Source organism: Xenopus laevis, chromosome 7L, assembly GCF_017654675.1.
Source record: "Xenopus laevis strain J_2021 chromosome 7L, Xenopus_laevis_v10.1, whole genome shotgun sequence".
In the NCBI taxonomy this organism is placed as follows: Eukaryota; Metazoa; Chordata; class Amphibia; order Anura; family Pipidae; genus Xenopus; species Xenopus laevis.
In genome coordinates this window covers 120763551-120786473 of record NC_054383.1, presented here as the reverse complement: position 1 = coordinate 120786473, position 22923 = coordinate 120763551, and the positions used below count along the sequence as shown (strand labels likewise).

The 22923-nt window shown below is 39.5% G+C and overlaps 1 protein-coding gene across 2 annotated transcripts in view; it reads right to left on the bottom strand.

Moving 5' to 3' along the window:
• The window catches only part of LOC108696771 (brain-specific angiogenesis inhibitor 1-associated protein 2), a 140417-nt gene that overhangs the window by 29558 nt on the left and 87936 nt on the right, over positions 1-22923 (bottom strand). The window contains exons 12-15 of one of the 2 annotated variants that reach the window (XM_018226402.2): positions 22213-22284; positions 21486-21657; positions 21045-21085; positions 17652-18227 (exon numbers count right to left, since the gene is read on the bottom strand). In XM_018226402.2, the coding sequence (XP_018081891.2) occupies positions 18155-18227; positions 21045-21085; positions 21486-21657; positions 22213-22284 (358 nt within the window). In that variant the 3' untranslated portion in view covers positions 17652-18154. Of the gene's footprint in view, positions 1-17651; positions 18228-21044; positions 21086-21485; positions 21658-22212; positions 22285-22923 lie in introns of those variants that run through there. The other variant, XM_041569643.1, reaches the window with a different exon arrangement.

The following is a 22923-nucleotide window of genomic DNA, read 5'->3' as shown; positions in this document are numbered from 1 at the left end:
TCGATTTGATAAGGCACCAGTTTCTATTTATTTTATACTAGGAAAATGATCTACTGGAATGGGATAATGTACTACGTTCTGTAAATGACCTGGATATGGGGCATTCTGTTCTGGAACTCCCACATTCAAATTTTTTGTCTATCCCACATTCAAATTTTTCAGTGGAAATCCGGACATTATTACTGTAGATCCTTAAAATCTGGAGTATTGTAATGTACAATGATGTCACAGCCGTGACATCAGCAGCCCAGGGATGCTATAGTGTAACTCCAGTTGGAGGGCTAGAGGAGACATGCCAGACGATGATCCTATATTTCATTGGGTTGCATTATAATTGTATATCTGATTGAGGGTGCTGGGAGCAACAGATGCAAGTCTGCAGGTCGGATATGTCATATATCCTTATACATTTGTAGTTGGGGTATATTATTCCTTAGAATACATAGCTGACGATAAAAAAAACCAATATAATATTCTTATAATGATCTGTTATAAAGATATTATTGCTGTACAATGGAAGTAATGAAAACCATATGATCTGTACACACAAAGTATGAAGCGGGGACATTGGTGGTGGGATAATGAGTTCTACATTGGCTTCCCCTCTAGCCAACTGCCAGCCGCATTTTGCCTTTTTCAGAATGTAAACTTGATAAACCATATTTAGTACAGTGCCAAATTTCCCCAAATATGGAGGAGCCTTATGCATCTGAACAATGACTTTGTCTTCTGTGTAGTAGGATCACGAATACAATGGAATAATGGATATTTACTGCAATTACCCATTTTTTTGCACTAAGGGTTTTGAATAAATAAAAAAACCCATTAGGGACAATTCAATATCTGATTTTCCATGGGAATTTTACTGTGAAAAGTATATATATATATATATAGAGAGAGAAATAAATACTTCAGTTAGACCAGGTGCCAGTAAATAGCACCAATGACTGGGAGCTGATGGCGGCTGGTCTCCTCGGTTTGCTGCTCTTGCTGATCATTAATCTCATGGACAAGCAGACAGGACTTGCATCTCTATATATATAAAATGACTGAATGAAGAATTTGATGGAAACCTTCACTTTCCTGGCACCAGAATATGCACATTCTGGATATCAGTTAAAACGTGACATCTCCACATAACACAGAAAACAGCAGCGGACCTTTTCTTGGCAGCATGGACAGCAGTTGTGTCTTTCAAAAACAATATAAAATAGTTTTTTTTTTATTCTGGCCATTTACAAAGACACACATACAATGCTATGGCCACTGGATGCCAGCTTGTCCCACACCATTTGGATTGGGAATTAAACCACATGGCTGCAGCTGTGGATTTCAGTGGGACGTTGACTTGTGGAAGTTCTTCTGAACATTGCGACTCCATCCTTGTCTTCATCATCAGTCTTCAATGATTAGCAGCTGGTTCCAATGCCAGCAGAATGACCCGTCTGTGGATGTATCCTGGTGAGGTTCAAAGACTTTTAGGATAAAAACAAAAATCCCTTAATCTGAAAACCCAGGCCTCATGAATGTGTATTGGTAGGATTTCATATTTATTTTTATCCATAATTATTATTTTTTAAGAGAAACATCATTGTCTGCAAGCTCTATGTTTTGTGTTTGTTTTCTCAAAGAAGCAGTACTATGGCATAAGAATCTGTATATCTCCCAACATTCCCATTCTAGACATTTTAGGCCATGATCCAACCAACTCAAGTCATGCTGAGTTACGCCCACATCCCTAATCTGCCACAAATACTACCCACTTCTTGATAAACCCTTCCCCATATTGGCTTGTGATTTGGGACTGCCCTACAGAAATAGGGACAGTTGGGGGGGTCGTTGTCATTAACCAGTGAGAAATAGATACAGAAGTGAAACAACCCATGATGCACCTTTTCTAAAATAGGTAAGTAGGGTGCTCCAGTACAGTCTCCAGGTTACTGTATAACAGAAAGTCTTTGTCAATGTAGGATGACCAGACACACAATGGAACCTGCTATATTACATTGCTGAGTTCAAGTGCACAACATTTCTGGGTTACCCCTATTCTCAAGTGCCAAACAAAATAAGAAAAGAGGTAACCCAGAATCCAAACTCTGTTATACCTGTTCTTGGCCTGGTTATCCTATGTTGACCATCAACGACGCAGCAACCTGGTGCTGGTTCAAAACTTTTCCAGCCATTGGGATGTTGGACATTGTAGGTCAAAACATTAAAGATGTCCAACAGTGGTTGTACAGGTATGGAATCAGTTATCTGGAAAACCGTTATCCATAAATCTTCGAATTATGGAGACTCAATTTTATCTAAATTATCCAAAAAGATCTTATCAATCCTTATTGGAGGCAAAACCAAACTATTGGGTTTATGTAATGTTTACATGATTTTCTAGTAGACTTAAAGTGGACCTGTCACCCAGACATAAAAAGCTGTATAATAAAAGTCCTATTTAAATTAAACATGAAATGCAAATTATTTTTTTTATGAAAGCATTCATAGCTGTTGTAAACTCGTTTAAAACTCTCAGCTGTCAATCAAATATTGCCAGCCCCTCCTCTATGCCTTAGGCATAGAGGCAGGGCTGGCAATTACTTTCACTTTCCATTCAGCACTTACTAGATGTCACTGCTCTCCCCACATTGCCCCCTCTCTTTACCATTTAATTGTGTAACCAGGGCATGGGGATGGACTTCACATCCCCCCATTCACAAACAAGATTTTGACATGATGTAAGGCTTGTCTTAATAACAGTGTCCACAAAATGGCTCCTGTCTGCTTGTTATAATTCTGAATTCCAAGACTGAAGGAAACAATGTAGTGTAATTAAAGTTTATTTTGCTTGACTAATGTGATAAAATAGTATTTGGAATATTTTTTTTTTCGGGTGACAGGTCTCCTTTAAAGTATGAAGATTCAAATTAAGGAAAGTTCAGTTATCCGGAAAACCCCAGTTCCCGAGCCTTCTGGATTCTTTTGTATATCATAATGTACCTGTAGTTTCACTGGTTTTCCCTTTGGACTCAAGAGATTAGCCCACTATAGTATTATGCAGTGTTGGACTGGTTCACCGGGATACCAGGAAAACTCCCAGTGGGCCCAGGTGTCAGTGGGCCTCTTGCTTCTAACCATTTAGCCTATTTCATGGTAATTCCCAATTTCTTTATAGGAAAAAATGGTTATTCTTCCCCATCATACCACTTACATTTTCTTTAGGGAACCATAAACATTAAGCGGGTCCAAATGCCAAAAACTCGAAAGATTCTAGTTTTTTTTTTACTATAAAATCCAAATTTGTAATGGAAAAAAACCGAACATTTTTCGAGAGTTATTATACCCAGAGGATGGAAAAAAGTCAGAATCTGAAAATCCAGCATTTCAGACCAACCAAAGTTGAATGTAAGTCAATGAGAGAGGTCCCTCTTCTATTTATAAGTTTTTGTGGTCTGCTCTGGAATTAGCCCAAAAATGCGACTCTGTACTTTTCAGGCTTTTTGAGAAAAAGCTCTAAAAAATCGAGCTATTTGGTAAAGAACTCTGAAAAAATCGTACAATTCAGATTTTCACTTGATTTTTTCATGTTTGTCCCGATCCGATAAAATTGTGCTTTTTAAATAATAAATAAGGTCCAGTGGATCCTAGTTTGGTTGGACTTTTTAAATTAAAATACTCAGAAAAATGTGTGTTTTGATAAATAATGGCCCTAAATTTCCAGATATCAATCATAAGGGGGTATTAAGCTTAGCTTGAGCCAAATGGGATTGATCTCATGCAGTGGTGGAATCACTTAACTCCAGCTGAATAAGCATGCAAGTGGATTTTAGGAAAGTCAGTGCCCATGGCATCCCATAGTACTGCTTCTTTTTAAAGGACCGGTAACATCAATTTTTTTTTAATTCGTATACAAGGAAAAAAAAAAACACAAAGACAAATTAAACTTTGAAATCGCTAAGTCTTTATAAGAAATAACTTACCGAAACTCCACTTGCGCTCCTCTTCAGAAAAGACGACAGGGCGACGATCCATCATGAGGCACTCATTTTGGCTAACTTCTATAAGGAAGGCAGGGAGGAGAAATCGAGTGCCGCACGATGGATCACCTTTTCCGAAGAGGAGCGAAAGTGGAGTTTTTTTCTTAATAAAGACTAAGCGGTCTCAAAGTTTAATTTGTCTTTGTGTTATTTTTTTGTTGTATACTAACGAATTTTTTAAAAGAAAAGTGATGTCACTGGTCCTTTAAGGACATTTGCAGGAATAAAAGTCATTCTGGGTTGTGTGGGAAACAAAAAGTAATGCTACTCTGTTATAACTGCCATACACACGGGCTTGGTTGCATGGGATTGTGTGACTGCAAGTCGTGTAGCTATGATGCATATTAGGAATTCATACAACGTAGCCCACGTGTGTGTGGTTATAGCAGTAACTGCTAGTCTCTATGATAAATAACCCATAAGCACCCTACTGTTTCCAACATCCCATGGGAATAGAGAATGCTGGAACCTGATAATGAGAGGGGCGGGGGAAAGGCTTTCTTGTCTCATCCCACTAGTGACTTTTTGTTTGTTTTCAATGGAAAGATGCCCCAGGCTTTTAAGGAACATGAAGAGAACTATGTCAGTGCATAACTGTGTTGTTACCCCACTGGGAGCAAGAGATATGTGGGGGAATGTAATAAAAGTTGCAAAGAGCAAAACAGTTTGCTCAAATAAGAATAAAAATTTCACATTTTGCAAAGTAATATTCTTCCTAGGGAAGCACCGAATCCACTATTTTGGATTCACGAAAGATTCGGCTGAATACCGAATCTGCATATGCAAATTAGGGGTGGGAAGGGGAAACATTTTTTACTTCCTTGTTTTGTGACAAAAAGTCACGTGATTTCCCTCTTCTTCCCTAATATACATATGCAAATTAGGATTTGGATTCAGTTCGGCTGGGCAGAAGGATTCGTCTGAATCCTGCTGAAAAGGGCTGAATCCTGTCCGTATCCTGAACCGAATCCTATATTCAGTGCATCCCTAATTTTTCCTTAAAGGGCATGTAAAGGCATAAAAATAAAATCCCATTTTTAATTTCTTTAATGAAAAAGAAACCTATCTCCAATATACTTTAATTAAAGAATGTTTACCGTTTTATAAGAAACCTGACTGTATGCAGTGAAATTCTCCCTTCATTTACTGCTGTGGATAGGAATTGTCAGATGGTCCCTAACTGCTGAGCAGGGAAACAATCATACTTATGAACAGCAGGGGGAGCCCCCGCCTTACTTCTCAGCCATGCAGAACTCAAGCAGCTTTGTTTATGACGATCCCTAAGCAGCCTAGACCACACTGAGCATGTGCACAGTCTTAGGTGCCGATTCACTAAGCTCGAGTGAAGGATTCGAATGAAAAATACTTCGAATTTCGAAGTATTTTTTGGGTACTTCGACCATCGAATGGGCTACTTCGACCTTCGACTACGACCTTCGACTTCGATTCGAACGTTTCGAACGAAAAATCGTTCGACTATTCGACCATTCGATAGTCGAAGTACTTTCCCTTTAAAAAAAACTTCGACCCCCTACTTCGGCAGATAAAACCTACCGAAGTCAATGTTAGCCTATGGGGAAGGTCCCCATAGGTTTGCTAACCTATTTTTGATCGAAGGATTTTCCTTCGATCGTTGGATTAAAATCCTTCGAATCGTTCGATTCGAAGGATTTAATCGTTCGATCGAACGAAAAATCCTTCGATCGATCGAACGAACGTTTAGCGCTAAATCCTTCGACTTCGATATTCGAAGTCGAAGGATTTCAATTCGAGGGTCGAATTTCGAAGTATTTTTAACTTCGAAATTCGACCCTTAGTGAATCTGCCCCTTAGTCTTGCAAAGATGTATAACAAAGTTACAAGATGGTGACCCCCTGTAGCCAACTTTGAAAGCATAAATTATTTGTTTGATTAGGCTTGTGGTGCAGTAAGTTTATGTTTATATTTAGTATACAAAATACAGCATTTCTAGCCTTATTCTATTTTAGACTTTACATGCCCTTTAAACTCTTATTGCATTGTGAATTTTCATTGTGCATTGCGTAATATTTCAGTACGAAGTTTTCTTACATTCACTGCTCACTGGCGTAAACTATAAAATTCGCAAAGCTTCTTCCACTGTCGGAAGTGGTCGCGAAACAGTTTCCGGGTTCGCAAAATCGATATTAAATTTGTGCAAAGGAAAATTTGTTCGCACGGAGGCACTGCGTTTATTTTTTCCGTTACCGACTTTTATTACATTCCCCCAATGGTTTTGACAACATTGCTATCACTTCTCTTTTCATCATATGTAAAAAAAAAAAATGAAAGAAAAAAAAAATAGTATAAATATATATATATACAGAAACCATAAACACTCCAGTATTATCTCTCAGAAACTCACCTTATTTTTACATGGTTAAAATGTGATGTATTTTGACAATTTGTCTGTAAATAGGTACATTTGCTGTTCTTAAGTGCAAATTGAAAACAGAATTTTTCATGCAAAATGGTGTTTGCCAAAAACAAAAAAAAAAAATTAAAATAAGATCTTATACTGATTGGCTGGACCTTTATTGGGGTGTCCCATGACATTTCTTTGACTCAAAAAGTGGGAGTTTCATTTATGTTCACCCTGTCGCATTTATTATACTCTGGCCCTTTAAGAACTCGATTTCGACTATTCGCCACCTAAAACCTGCAGAATTGATGTTTTAGTCAATGAGAGAGGTCTTGGATTCAGTTTGGAGTTGTGTGCAGCCTTCCTGACATTCAAGTTTTTTTCGGAGAATTCGATTCGAGATTTTGGATCGATCCTATTCACCTGAGTTTAGAAAATTCAATTTTTTTAATAAATTTTGATTGGTCGAATTTCGAGTTCATGGGAGAGTTTAAAAAAATGAGCACTACTGAGCGATCCTCTTTCGTCTTCCTCTTTCTTCGCACAGCTGCGGAAATGTAGAGAAAGCGTAAGCCGGAAGAAGATCGCTCTGTGGTGCTCGCTGGAATAACCCCGGCCGGTGCAGTTTTCTGCTGATAGGAGCACCGGCCCAGGGTTTCAGGTTAGTAAATACAATCACTTGGGGGTGCCTAACATTTGGCACCCTGAAGTGCAAGACGACTTTCCTTCACCTTTAATAGTAAATTCTCTGCTTGTAGTAAGGTGCTTAGTGGTGTCCCTCAGGGCTCGGTATTGGGTCCACTTTAATTTAACTTGTTGAAAATTGACTTAGGGGAGGGAATTGTAAGTAATGTATCAGTGTTTGTAGATGACACAAAACTATCCGGCCCAATTAATTCCATCCAGAATGTGGCATCCTTGCAACAGGATCTTGACAAACTGGCAATCTGGGCAGCTAAGTGGCAAATGAGATTCAATGTTGATAAATGTAAAGTCATGCACCTGGGATGTAAAAATATCCACTTATACCCTTTATGGGACTGCACTAGGTAAATCCATTATAGAAAAGGACCTTGGAGTACTTGTAGATAATAAACTTGGCTGTAGCAAGCAATGCCAGTCAGCAGCATCAAGGGCAAATAAGGTCTTGAGTTGTATTAAAAGGGGCATAGAGTCACGGGAGGAGGGGGTCATTCTTCCACTGTATAGAGCACTTGTAAGGCCCCATCTAGAATATGCCGTACAGTTTTGGTCTCCATCACTCAAACAGGACATTATTGTATTAGAGAGGGTACAGAGAAGGGCAACTAAGCTGGTAAAAGGTATGGAAAATCTTAGCTATGAGGAAAGACTCGCCAAATTGGAGATGTTCACGCTGGAGAAGAGGCGTTTATGGGGTGATATGATAACTATGTATAAATATATAAGGGGATCATATAATAATCTCTCTAATGCTTTATTTACCAGTAGGTCTTTCCAGCTGACACGAGGTCACCCATTCTGATTAGAAGAAAAGAGGTTCCGCCTAAATATTGGGAAGGGGTTTGTTACAGTGAGAGCTGTGAAGATGTGGAATTGTCTCCCTGAATCAGTGGTACAGGCTGATACATTAGATAGCTTTAAGAAGGGGTTGGATGGTGTTTAGCAAGTGAGGGAATACAGGGTTATGGGAGATAGCTCATAGTACAAGTTGATCCAGGGACTAGTCTGATTGCCATTTTGGAGTCAGGAAGGATTTTTTTCCCCTCTGAGGCAAATTGGAAAGTCTTCAGATGGGTTTTTTTTGCCTTCCTCTGGATCAACTGGCAGTTAGGCAGGTTAAAAAAAGTTAAAAGGTTGAACTTGATTGACGTGTGTCTTTTTTTCAACCTAACTAACTATGTTACTATGATGTCTGGTGATTTTAATAGAGTGAGCTCGAATACATCTTTCTAGGCAATAAGAGCCCCCCTATAAGATATATTGGATCTAATTGTCAATTAGAAGACAAGAAGACAGAATGAAGAGAAACAGATGCCGAGAGAGGGATATTGAAGATAAGTTTGATTATTTCAGAAACAGTACAGAATTTTTAATTGATTGTATTTAGAACTAGTGATGGGTATCAAAAACGAGACGCCGGCTCAGTTTCGCAAAACTTGCCCCATCACCCATCACTATTTAGAACGTTTCTTATGTCAGTATGCTGAAGCTTATTTAAAAATTCTCATTTCCGTGTTGGTTCCCCTAATCGAATTGGGCTGAACACAAAAGATTTGGTTGCATCCATATCCTACAAAAAGTGCTGAGATCTAGCTGAATCCTAAGGCCTGGACAGTAGTAATGTGCGGGACTGGAAAAACTCAACCTGCACCCGACCCTAACCCACAAAATGTCATTATGAACCAGTGCCCAAACCGTACGTCTTCATGCTCTGTATGATACTTCTGTGCATGCATCTGGTTCCAAGACAGGGAATCTTCAGGGGTAGTGGATGAGTGTCCTTCCCCAGTCTGACCCACACCCAACCCTAACCTGCAAGTGTTGACCAAATTTCAACCCAACACCATCCAATTGGTAGTCAACCCATGAGTTTTGGGTCAATCCGCACATCAATACTAGACAGCGCTGAATGTATAGATATGAAAGTGTCATCCAGAGAGCCCTGGTTACGTGTTGGATCCATGACATGACCCACTGTCTCAAACCCCTGAGTATTCCCATTTCTGAACCAGTGCTGCTATTTCAGAAAGCTTTGGGGCCAGTCTAGTGGACCATGGACATGCCCCAGCATCTGAACAAAGACATGAAGGCTTCTGGAATCCTCTAAATAACTACAAAAAGACACGCCAGTGGATTAAAGCAAATTCTATTTGCCCAGTTGGTTCAAGAGACCAGCATTAAAGTACAAGGTACGTTACAATGTTACATTATGTTTCAAAAATCCACATGACGCACTTACAACGGCTGAGTATGACGACAAGGTTAAACGAGGTCCACCTAAAATGTACATGTAAAAAATATACTTGAAAACCACAGGCCTGTAATGACAAGCAAGGCTGGGGGCCTACACAAGTAAAATTCCCAAAAGCAAGACTTCAGCTGTTGTGGGATGGTGCATGTTGCTTACCCTTGACTATAGCACTCAGCATCCCCTATAGGAGCAGACAAATGGCAGCTCTATGGGCATGAGAACCACAAAGAACATAAGAGAAGGTTGTAATCCATCAGTCAGTGTTGTGCCCTGGGTTAACCAACCTCACTTACTCAACAAACACCTGTTCTTGCCCTTAATTAAACCCTACTCAAGTTAAAATCTACTTGCAACTATCTCCCTGAAATGCAGCTATGAACATCCTTAGGTTGATAGTCACTGACCCCAAATAAATTGACCGGAAGATAATACCAGGCATTCTGTTCTGCCAATAAATATCCTTGTATAAAGGAATTGGGGCTCTGCCAATTGAGCGACTACTGAGCCAATAGATTCCATTGCTTCCCATGTGGATATTCTCTAGGCTTTGCTCATGTTGCAGACCCCATAGAAAGCAGTGGAACCTATTTTAAGCCTGCTACAAGAAGGTGATTATTAGTTACATAGTTGGCATAGCTCTAAGAAGTGCCAGTCACAGGTTTAGCCAACGTTTGTTGCTGCTAAGCTAAAATCCCCCTCCCATCCCCAGGAGAGTTAAGACATTTCAACAACAAACACAGTTGAACAAACAATTTTGGCACAGAATCTGGTTTTGAGCTCAAGATTAGACTGGGGATGAACTGTTAGAGCCCGGTTTATATTATTTGTATTTCTGCACGATGACACACACATATTTACCAGTAGATAAATGAATGCATTGAACTGTTTTACTTTAAATAGCATTTTATAGACATTGCACACAGAAACATGCTTGTACACACATTATGCCGTCTCTTATCAAGGACATAAACATTCGGTCCCATCACACAGAGACTGCTTGCACAGAAATGGCTCACTTTCTTGTGATAACGCCTTCATTAAACACATACTGATCCTGCCGATGCCAATAAAACCTGCCACCAGATTCCATCAGCTTCTCTTCACTTTCCTCCTTCAAACTTACTTAGACTGTTGCCTTCTTTAAACTTACCCAAACCATATGCCAAATGCTCTTGCCCTGGTAGTATCCTACCCAGAACCCAACTGTTGCACTCTATACAAAAGCACAGCACTGATACATGAATTAAATCAATTGTTTCCTAAATATCAGAAGCAGGGTACCTGTTATCTGGAATGCTCTGGACCTGGGGTTTTCTGGATATTGGATCTTTCTGCAATTTGGATCTTCATTAGTAATGGGCGAATGTATGCGCTAGGCGTGAATTCCTGCGAATTTGCCCCTTTCGCCGCTGGCAAATAAATTTGCGAATTTGCCGGTTTCGACGCCAGCATCAAACTTTTTCCAGCGCCGGCGCCGGTTCTGACACCGATTTTGGTACCGGCGACGATAAACGGACACCCATTAACTTTGAAGCCGGCGCCTACTTTGACGCTGGCAAATTGTTGCCGGCGTCAAAATTGCAAAGCGAAATGGGTCAAGGTCGCCCATCACTAATCTTCATACCTTAAATCCACTAGAAAATCATGTAAATATTAAATAAACCCTATAGGCTGGTTTTGCCCCCTGTAAGGATTCTTAGTTGGGATCAAGTACAAGCTACTGTTTTATTATTACAGAGAAAAAGGAAATCATTTTTAAAAATGTGGATTATTTTATTAAAATGGAGTCTTTGGGAGACAACCTTTCCATAATTCAAAGCATTCTGGTTAACGGGTTTCCAGAAAAAGGATCCCATACCTGTACATGCCAATTCCTCTTTAAAGAGTACAGGTATGGGATCCGTTATCCGGAAACCCGTTATTCAGAAAACTCATAGAATCCATTTTATCCAAATGTTTAAAACGGATACCTTTTTCTCTGTAATAATAAAACAGTACCTTGTACTTGATCCCAACTAAGATATATTAATCCTTATTGGAGGCAAAACCAGCCTATTGGGTTTGTTTAATGTTTACATGATCTTCTAGTAGACTTAAGGCATGAAGATCCCAATTACGGAAAGATCCATTATCCAGAAAGCCCCAGGTCTCGTGCATTCTGGATAACAGGTCCCATAACTGTATAAATTATAAGTAAAGCCCACTGTGACAACCCAAGGGGCTGATTTGTGTTTGTTCCCCGTAGGCCAACAATTAGATCATATAGAAGACTTCATTTTGGGAGAGGGTTGCTTTGTGTGGTGTTTTCCCAAATTACAGCCTTCCCAAAAATCTAAATTTCATCAATCCCTGCAACATGGGTCTACTGTATACGTTGTCAGCTTATGAATGGCCCTGCTTATGACAGCTAAACAAATCAGTTGGATGTTCCTAAATTCAACCCCATGTCTGTGCTATTAAGTGGTGTTTTTGCGTTAGAGTGCCCTCTTCTCATTATCTGCCCTCTTGCCTCAACTTATTCTTCAACAGTAAGGGCAGAAACACACGGTCAGATTTGGGGAGATTAGTCTCCCGGCGACAAATCTCCTCTTCTTCGGGGCGACTAATCTCCTCGAACTACCTTCCCCTGCTTTTCCGCTGGCTAGAATGTAAATCGCCAGCGAGGTGGCACTCGGATCGCTTTGTTTTTCCGAAGTCGCCTGAAGTTTGCCGGCTAGATTTACATTCTAGCCAGCGGGAAGACATGGGAAGGCAGTTCGGGGAGATTAGTCGCCCCGAAAAATAGGAGATTTGTCGATGGGCGACTAATTTCCCCGAATCTGACCATGTGTCTCTGCTCTAACTCAACAACTTGCTATTCCTTTCTATTTCTCACAATACAGGTTCATTCAGTCATTAGAGTTTCTCACCCCGCGGCCTTTGCCTGTCCAGTGCTAATGGTCAACATGGACAACTTGAAGGTAAAAAAAAAGATTAGCCTTTATGCTGTAGTAGGTTAGAATGTAGACATTTATATTCTTCTACCATTGGTCTTTATTCTTCTATTTTCTGTGTTTGGAATGACATGTCTTATGCTCTTTAACCAGACATTAAGGGGCAGATTTATCAAGGGTCCAATAGTAAATTTGGATTTTCAGGTTTCAAAATTCACACCTTTGAATGTAAATTTGAATGGGACATTTATCACACCTCAACCACGGAAACAGCCCTAATTTGAGTATTCGCCACCTAAAACCTGCCGAGTTCATGTACAAGTCAATGGCAGGGGTCAGTTGAGCCATTTGAAGATGTTAATAGCCTTCATGACAATCGAGAAAAACTCGATTTGTACAAATCAAATACGATTCAAAATTTGGGGTGGGAATCATTTGGTCAAATATGAAACATTCTAATTGTTTCTTAAATAAACTCCCAGTCGAATTGTGAGTACATTCAAATTAAAAAACATTCACATGAATTCGAAATTCCATCTTTGATAAATGGGCCTCCCGATATTCTTTCTGGCAAATGGGGAAAGCGACACTGGGCAAACAAGAGTGTAAATTCTTTTTAGGGCTATATCATTGAAATAGGCGGGAACCCAACAACCAGAATATTTTACAAGCCATTCAAAATAAAGAGCAATTGCAAAGTGTGTTAGAAAACCATGGTCTACACTACAGTCAATGTTTCATTTTTTAGGTGAACTGGCCCTTCTTAATACAATATTAATACAAAGTTGGATACCAAATGTAGTATTTTAGTAGACTGTAAGGAGTAGGGGGAAGACTATGGAACACGTTAGATGTTTTCTCATTACCCACGGAGTTCTAGATCTGGAACGTTCTCGAGCTGCAACTGCAGCCCATGAGTTACATGGGGCAATAAGAAGTCAACCAATGCAATCCCTGGAGTTTTAACCGATACACTAGGGGCCATTTATTATGTATAGGGCAGGGTTCTAAGTGTCAACAAAGGAACATACTCCCGCCCCTAACTTGTACCCCATTCAGACACTTAGGGGTAGATTTATCAAGGGTCGAATTTCAAGTTTATGGGTATTTCCCATCAACTCCCATAAACCCAATATTCAAAAAAAAAAAACGACCAATCTAAATTTATTAAAATAATTTTTTTTTTATATTTGGGTGAATAGGATCGAACTGCAAACTCGATTCAAACTCGTATTGTATTCTATTCAAATTTTTTCACCAAAACAAAAAAAAAAATGTTTTTTTTAAAAGTCCACCAAACGACTCCATATTAATTGTAGGAGGTCCCCCATAGGCTAAAACACCAATTTCGGCAGGTTTTGGATGGCAACAGGGACAGTACATAATAAATTTCAAAATTAAAATTTTCTTTAAGCTCGAATCGAATTTGGACTATTCCCTAGTCGAGTTACACTAAAAAAAACTCGAATTTAAAATTTTGAATCTTCGATTCAACCCTTGATAAATCTGCCCCTAAAGGTACTTACCATCTGCCACTGTGTCTGTAAATGTCCCCCCCCCTGTGTGCTACAGACAATTATATTCACGCTCATGTTTCCTTAGGACTCCCGTTAATTCAACAGGCTAATTTCTTCCAGTACAAACAACAATATTTACAATTCAGAATCAATCCTGACTTGCAGGCAGATTATATAATTCCATGACCACAGCCACTTATAAATACCCCCAGAGAGGAGAAAATGCCTTTAAGCGGAACAAAAGGAAACTTCTAAAGGCTGTTGGCTTGTATATATTTTAAGCAAGTGATACTGAGGAGGTGATGACATTTTAAAATCTATTGGATTAAATTAGGGATGCACCAAATCCAGGATTCAGTTTGGGATTCCCCCAGGATCCGGATTCAGCAGAATGCTTCTGCCCAGCCGAACCGAATCCTAATTTGCAAATTAGAGTCGGGGAGGGGAAGTCGCGTGACTTTTTGGTCACACAACAAGGAAGTAAAAATGTTTTCCCCTTCCCACCCCTAATTTGCATATGTAAATTAGTGTTCGGTAGGGCCGGGCAGAAGGATTCGGGCAAATCTGAATCCTGCTGAAAAAGGATTCGGTTCAGTATTCGGCCAAATCTTTTGCAAGTAGGGATGCACCGAATCCAGGATTCGGTTCGGGATTCGGCCAGGATTCTGCCTTTTTCAGCAGGATTCGGTTTCGGCCGAATCCTTCTGCCCAGCCGAACCGAAAGGGGTCTGGAGGGAAATCGCATGACTTTTTGTCACAAAACAAGGAATTCAATTTTTTTCCCCTTCCCACCCCTAATTTGCATATGCTAATTAGGGTTCCGGTTGGGTTCAGTATTCGGTCGAATCTTTCACAAAGGATTCGTGGGTTCGGCCAAATCCAAAATAGTGGATTCAGTGCATCCCTAATTGTAAGGGATTCGGGGGTTCGCCGAATCCAAAATAGTGGATTCGGTGCATCCCTAAATGGTTTTTCTTTAGTATGAGCTGGATTGTGCAAACACCACAAAATACACCATGGCAGTTGTTACAAGGTGTTAAGCTGGCCATAGACGCACAGATCCTATCCTTTTCGGACCGTGTGTGGAGAGTGCCGATGTCTTTCGTCCGGCGGAGACCGGTCGTTTGGTCGATTGGACAGGTTTGATTTTGACCCGACCGATCCCGCCGGAGCCCATTGCGCATCATAATCTGATCATTCGGATTACCCCCGATATAGCCATGCTCGTTAATGGCATATCGGGGAAAGATCCGCTCGTTTGGCGATGTAGCCAAACGAGCGGATCTTTGCGTCTATGGCCACCTTTACTGTCCAATTAATGATGGCTTCCAGCATCTGAGGCCTGAAACATAGGGGCAGATTCACTAAGGGTCGAATTTCGACGTTAAAAATACTTCGAAATTCGACCCTCGAATTGAAATCCTTCGACTTCCAATATCGAAGTCGAAGGATTTAGCGCTAAACGTTCGTTCGTTCGATCGAAGGATTTTTCGTTCGATCGAACGATTAAATCCTTCGAATCGAACGATTCGAAGGATTTTAATCCAACGATCGAAGGAAAATCCTTCGATCAAAAAAAGTTTAGCAAGCCTATGGGGACCTTCCCCATAGGCTAACATTGACTTCGGTAGGTTTTATCTGCCGAACTAGGGGGTCGAAGTTTTTTTTAAAGGGAAAGTACTTCGACTATCGAATGGTCGAACAGTCGAACGATTTTTCGTTCGATTTCGTTCGTATTCGAACGAATTTAACCAATTCGATGGTCGAAGTACCCAAAAAATACTTCGAAATTCGAATTTTTTTCATTCGAATCCTTCACTCGAGCTTAGTGAATCGGCCCCATAGAGTTCCTTTGCTGAAAAATATCTAAAACTACGTATGTTGAGTTGTTTGTCCCCATTTTTTCAATGTTTATTATATATTTTGAAGTAATTTATTTCAATGGCAATCACCTGGACCCGCAGGTGCATCACTGAAATGAACAAGGGCCTTACATTGCCCTTATTGATTTGGAAAAGCTTCACTGGACGGGGGGCAAAATCTTATTCCAAAAGGGTGGCACATTGTTTCCAACAGGAGGACATGGAGCTGTACCTGATCGGGTGCAACTCTTGGTTGGAATCTTTAAAAGGGGTGGTTCACCTTTAAGTTAACTTTTAGTATGTTATAGAATGGCGATTCTAAGCAACTTTCCAATTGGTCTTCATTGTTTATTTTTTATAGTTTTTTAATTATTTGCCTTTTTCTTGACTCTTTCCAGCTTTCAAATGGGGGTCACTGACCCCATCTAAACACAAATGTTTTAGAAAATGTATTACTCGTCTTTCTATTCAGGCCTCTCCTATTTATATTCCAGGCCCTAAATCAAATCACTGCATGGTTGATGGGGTAATTTTGTCCCTAGCAACCAGATTGCTGATATTGCAAACTGGAGAGCTGCAAAATAAAAAGCTGAATAACTCAAAAATAGTGATGGGCGAATTTGCGTCGTTTCGCTTTGCCGGAAAATCCATGAATTTCGCGCGAAAATCTCGAAATGGCGAAAAATTCACGCCCGTTTTTGACGCCGACGTCCGTTTTTTGACGCTGGTGTCCGTTTTTTTCGACGTGGCGAAATTTTTTTTTGACGCCGGCGAATTTTCGCGGGCGTTTCGGGAATTTATTCGCGAAATTCGCCCATCACTACTCAAAAACCATCAAAAATAAAGAAAATAGGAGAGAGGAAAAGGAAATGGGGGTGTCTATCTATTAATACACCTCTTATTTCCTTTTCCTCTCTCCTATTTTCTTTATTTTGACTGTCAATTACTGATTTAGGCTCCTTTCCTATATCTTGTATAACTCAAAAACCAAACATAATAAAAATGAAAACCAATTGCAAATAGTCTCAGAATATCAATCTCTACATCATACTAAAAAAGTACTACTCAAAGGTGAACAACCCCTTTGAAGAGACTTCCCTATTAATTAAAGGGAGATTAATATTTTGGCTATGGGTTCCTTTAAGTAAAATCACTTACAGAAGACAAGTTAATTATTGCTAGTATCTATGGTTTGCTTTTCCTTTAACGAATTAAAACCAATAGCTCTCTTGAATTCTATTAAAGGGAAAATATCAGTAAACAAAAATTCTCCAGTCTGCATAAAACTGGGAAAGATTAAAGGTTGTTAAAGCTCTGAAAAGGACTAATAAATCAATATACCTTATGCATAAAGCTGCTGTATTAGCCTGGAGGTACATGAGCCCTTTTACATTGAAAATTGAACTGGCGTACTGGTGTTTTCTTCCATACAAAGCACCCATAACTGAGCAGAACACACTGAGCATGTGCACTGCCACTGACATTCAACGGGGGAAGGGCCAATCATATTTATAAGAATATGAAGCCTGTTGTACACAAGGTCTACACTGTGGATGGGTCCTAGATCATTTAACGACTCCAATCCAATTTGAATATAATCAGCGGCAGCAAGTGCTACTTTTGATTTAAAGTGCTCTCCTCTAGTCGTTACCCTCTGGAATTAGCCGGATTTTTGGGCTGGTAATATATATATATATATATATCTATATATATATATATATCTATATCTATATATCTATATCTATATATCTATATCTATATATATATATCTATATATATCTATATATATATCTATATATATCTATATATATATATATATATCTATATATATATATATCTATATATATATATATCTATATATATATATCTATATATCTATATCTATATCTATATATATATATATATATATATCTATATATATATATATATATATATATCTATATATATATATATATATATATATATATATATATATATATATATATATATAAACTCCATGTCCAAACTACAAGTTGTAGATGATGGGAGTTGCAGCACAATGAGAGATGAAGAACAACAGTTGTACAAAAGTGATCTTAAGGCAAATGCACATGGCTAACTCGATGTCTCCTTTTTGCTTTTGTTGAGAAACTCAGCAGAGCCACTTGTCCTTTAATACTGTTGAGGTGGTTTCCTGAAATCTGCAAGCTGCAGCCACTGGCATTTCATAGTGCTCTGTATGTCTTTAACTGCAGCCAGAGGCCTTGAACATGCTGGAGCTCTAACACACAAGCCACAGTAAACAGAGAAGGAAAGTTCTAAAAGTTCGCTGTAAACAGAACCATCCGCAGTATTGATGATGATTATAAAGGCAGCCCTTCAAACACTGGGTTACATTAGCTCTTTGAATTCAGGACTGGGAATACCATCATTGATTCCTTTCTTCTTGACTTTTCATTGAAGCAGCTTTGAAGGACAAGGTAGGTGGTCAAATCCTCGGGGTCACTGGATGGCTGGCGCCGATCGGTCATTGGTCACTGTGCGTTTCAGCTTGACGTGAGCAAAGGGGTTGTTTCTAAAGAACAGGACAAAAGTTCTCAGTAATGATAGAACACATAGGGGCAGATTTACAAAATTCGAGTGAAGAATTCGAATGTAAAAAACTTCGAATTTCAAAGTATTTTTTGGGTACTTCGACCATCGAATTGGTTAAATTTGTTCGAATTCGAACGATTCGAAGTAAAAATCGTTCGACTATTCGACCATTCGATAATCGAAGTACTGTCTCTTTAAAAAATACTTCGACCACCTACTTCAGTAGATAAAACCTACCGAAGTCAATGTTAGCCTATGGGGAAGGTCCCCATAGGCTTGCCTGTGATTTTTTGTTCGAAGGATTTTCCTTCGATCGTTGGATTCAAATCCTTCGAATCGTTCGATTCGAAGGATTTAATCGTTCGATCGAACGAAAAATCCTTCGATCGATCGATCGCAGGATTTGCGCAAAATCGTTTGACTTCGATATTCGAAGTCGAACGATTTTAGTTCCCAGTCGAATATCGAGGGTTAATTAACCCTCGATATTCGACTATTGATGAATCGGCCCCATAGTGACTCTACTATTATACTATCTCTCTGCCTACCCTATATGTTACCCAACTTAGCTAGCCAAAAAGTAGATCACATATATTCAATAAGCTCGTGAAAGACTGGGTTATATCTCCTCCTATGTGAAACCAAACAATTGCACAGCAAACATCGAACATAATAATTAAAGAACAACACGAACTGAAAGATAATAAAGATTAAGCCACTAAGTGGTCAAAACTACAGGCGTTTGGACCTGAAGAGAAGTCCTCTTCAACTGCATGGGGATCATAGGCAATGATTAAATGGTAGGCACCTGTTCTTTCATTAGTTCAGAGATCCCCAACCAGTGGCCTCAAAGCAGGTGCTTATTTTTGAATTCCAGGTTTGGAGGCAAGTTTTGGTTGCATAAAAAACATGTGTAATGCCAAACAGAACCTCCTGTAGGCTGACAGTTCTACATAGGGGCTACCAAATAGCCAATCACAGTCCTTGATCAGATGGTCACAGATCTGTTCAGATGGTCAGAAGAACAATTTGCAATGTTCCAAAGTCACCCCAACCACACTATCATCTCAGCCTTACATCCAAAAGCAAGTATGCAGATATACCAACCCAACCAGTTGGCAATATATGTAACAAACAACAACAACTGGAGAGCCTTTTCAAGTCTTTGTGTGGTTTATTTAAGCACTACATGTTTCGGACCACACGGGTCCTTCCTCGTGATGCATTCAATGAAAGGAAGGACCCTTGTGGTCTGAAACATGTAGTGCTCAAATAAACCACACAAAGACTTGAAAAGGCCAGTTATTGTTTGTTACTAGGGATGGGCGAATTTGACCCATTTTGCTTCGCCAAAAATTCGCCGCCGACGAAATGTCGCCAACGCCCATTAAAGTCTATGGGTGTCAAAAAAAATTTGTCACGCAGCAAAATTGTTTTGACGCGTCCTTTTTTTTTGACGCACAACGTCATACAAGTCTATGGGCGTCATTTTGGAGGCAAAACAAGGTGAAAAAATTCGCCCATCCCTATTTGTTACATGTTACTGATTTGGAGGTGGCTACTCTACTAACCGTCGCAGAGCCTAATGAAACAACTATAACAAAGCTGAGGACCAAGCAGGAAAATCCTCATATACAGCTGGCAATATATAAAGAAAGGGTAAAGGACAAAAAAACTCATCCATATTGGCACATTTTATGCAACCCCAAAAATGGGGCTTGGGCTGTGCACATATCTTACGAGGATGGAAACAAAAAGCCTTCTAGACTTTGATTATGGCAGATATGATCCAGCAGGCATCAGGTCTACTCTAAGGGGTTGTTCACCTTTGAGTTAACTTCTAGTATGATGTAGAGAGTGATATTCTGAGACAAAGTACAATTGGTTTTAATTTTTTATTATTTGTGGTTTTTGAGTTATTTAGCTTTTTATTCAGCAGCTCTCCAGTTTGCAATTTAAGGAATCTGGTTGCTAGGGTCCATATTACCCTAGCAACCATGCATTGATTTGCGTAAGAGACTGGAATATGAATAGGAGAGGCCTGAATAGAAAGGTGAATAATAAAAAGTAGTAATAACAATACATTTGTAGCTTTACAGAGCATGTTTTTAGATGGGGTCAGTGTCCCCCAAGCGTCACAAAAAGGCAAATCATTAACTAACTATAAAAAATAAATAATGAAGGCCAATTGACAAGATGCTTAGAATTAGCCATTCTATAACATACTGAAAGTTAATTGAAAGCTGAACCACCTCTTTAAGATAAAAAGGCTAAGATTTGAAAGGACTCTGTCATGTCAAGTTGCTCAGATGGAGAATACCATACCCCCTCCTTATCTGTCCAAGAGATATTGAAATTCTAAACCTTCATCAAGTAACAGAAAACCTTTCTCAAGTACATGATATGGAGCCCACTAATAGAAGGAACACGGCAGGACAGACACAATAGGAAACCTTTATGGACAGAAAGGAAAGATAACTTTGCAAAGAGAATCAAAGTAGTAATTTGAATAGTCTCCAAAATAGCATCCAAAGAAAGGCAACATGTGGATGGTGGCTGGTTAAGCTGTCTTTGACTCTGCTTGTCTTCTGTCACGTGTTTATAAAGGGTCTCTACATTTTGTTGGACAATTGATAATTAGCCGATACAGCAATGTTTATCTCTATCTGTATCATAACCTTATTATGAGCTACATAAGGCCCTAAACAAAGCTTGGACCTCCAGGAGAAGCTTGAACCAAAAAAGCCTGACAAGCACATTCCTTAGCTGAACATTGAGTATCAAATTTGCATCTCACCTGGATGGCGACGAAGTTGGGCTGCCAAATTCATTTGCTAACTGGAAAAGAAACATATCCAAAATTAGATTCCCAAATAGACAAGAGGGTAAGAGATATGGGGGGAATAATGTACCACCTATTGCAAAATATAAAGATAACAGTTCCATCTAAAGACACGTGGCCAAAGGATGAGTGCTCAGCTCATAGAAGTCAAAGGTGACTCCTAATATATCCTGGTACATATGTTTTTGGTGAGTCATGTGATGCAAATGATATTGCTAAGCAGCAATTATAACTGAGGACATTACTAAGCACCATTTTGAAGAACATTATTTGCAGGATATTCATGGAGGGAGTGTTTGGTTGAGTACAACAGATGGAATATTATTTAATGGCAATGCTATGGATTGAGCAGGACTGATGGCAGGGTAAGTGCTACACTGTACTGTGGAATCTCACCTGAAGCATGTCCGGGTTGATCATACTGAAAGGTCTTTGTCGGAAAGTGCTGGTGCGAGGAGACGGTGTGTATCTAACCGCTTCTATCCTGGCAGCTTCAGTTTCAGCCGGAGTCACCCCGACTTTGTCCAGTTTCCCAGTACTGCTGCTGTTCAGTTTGCTCAATGGGAAGCTGCAGGGTGAAGCAACCCAGAAAGAACCTATTAGGTCAACCGTTATACTAGGCACACCCTGTCCATAGTTCCAAGGTCAGGTGAAAAGTGCCCTCCATGTTTTTCAACCATATCAGATATTTAGAACTACACTGCTGTAATCATGGTGCCGACTCCTCAGACAGTAGACTTATCCCAGTATACGTTGTACAAGCAAAAGTTTGTTAGGAGACACACGTGATGTCATATAGGAGGGAAGATGAACCCATTTATTGTGACCACCATTTATTGTGGTTTCCAGTATAACAGCTTCTACTTTTAAGAATATAGGATAACGAAGATAGAATAAGCCGTGCTCTCATAGCTTACTGCCATATATTACTGGCTATGCAGCAAAGTAAAAGGAAGATTAACTCAACATATTATGGAAAAAGCTGACAGAGTCCTTAATTGGGTCAGGTACCTCGAAAAGAGGTCAGGTTTTGAGCAGAAAATGATGATTCCCTTCCGGTTCCCAGGTTGCGTGATATACACGTTCCTTCTATTTTAAGAAACAGAATAGAAAAATCTCTTACCTGGAGTTGAATTTGTCGGAGGTCTCTACAGGAGGAAGGGGACGAGTATACGAAAATGGAAACCAGCCTTTCCTATAAAGACAAATAATTTAATACATATCACACACAACTGAGGCCATAAATGTATGCCATTAAAAATCCTTAAAGGTAAATACAGGTATGGCACTTGTTATCCAGAATCCTCTGGACCTGGGGGTTTTTTTTAGATAAGGGCTCTTTCCATAATTTGGATCTCCATACTTTCAGGGGGTTAATTATCAATTGATTTTAGAGCTTTTTTATATCTCAAATGAACGCGAATAAACTCACAACTCGAACGAATTGCTTGAATTGATCGAGTTTTCGAGTGAAACCCAACCCTCATTTGGAGGGGTCGAACTTGATGGACTTTGTCTTTTTTTCAACCCAATTTAACAATGTAACTATTATACTTTTTATATAGTCTAATAAAGTGCAATTATCTAGTTGTCCACCAGAGGGCATTATGACACCTGTTAATATGACAATGAACCTCTCTCTCTCTCTCTCTCTCTCTCTCTCTCTCTCTCTCTCTCTCTCATTTTCCAAGAATGAATGGCTTGCTCTAGGGCCAATTGTGGTTTATATGGCTGACAATTGGGCCTAATTAAATTAAAATTGAGCCCTAAAATCATGTCTATCTGGTCTGCTATCCTCCTCCCCCCATCTGTAACTGACAAATTGCTCGCTTAT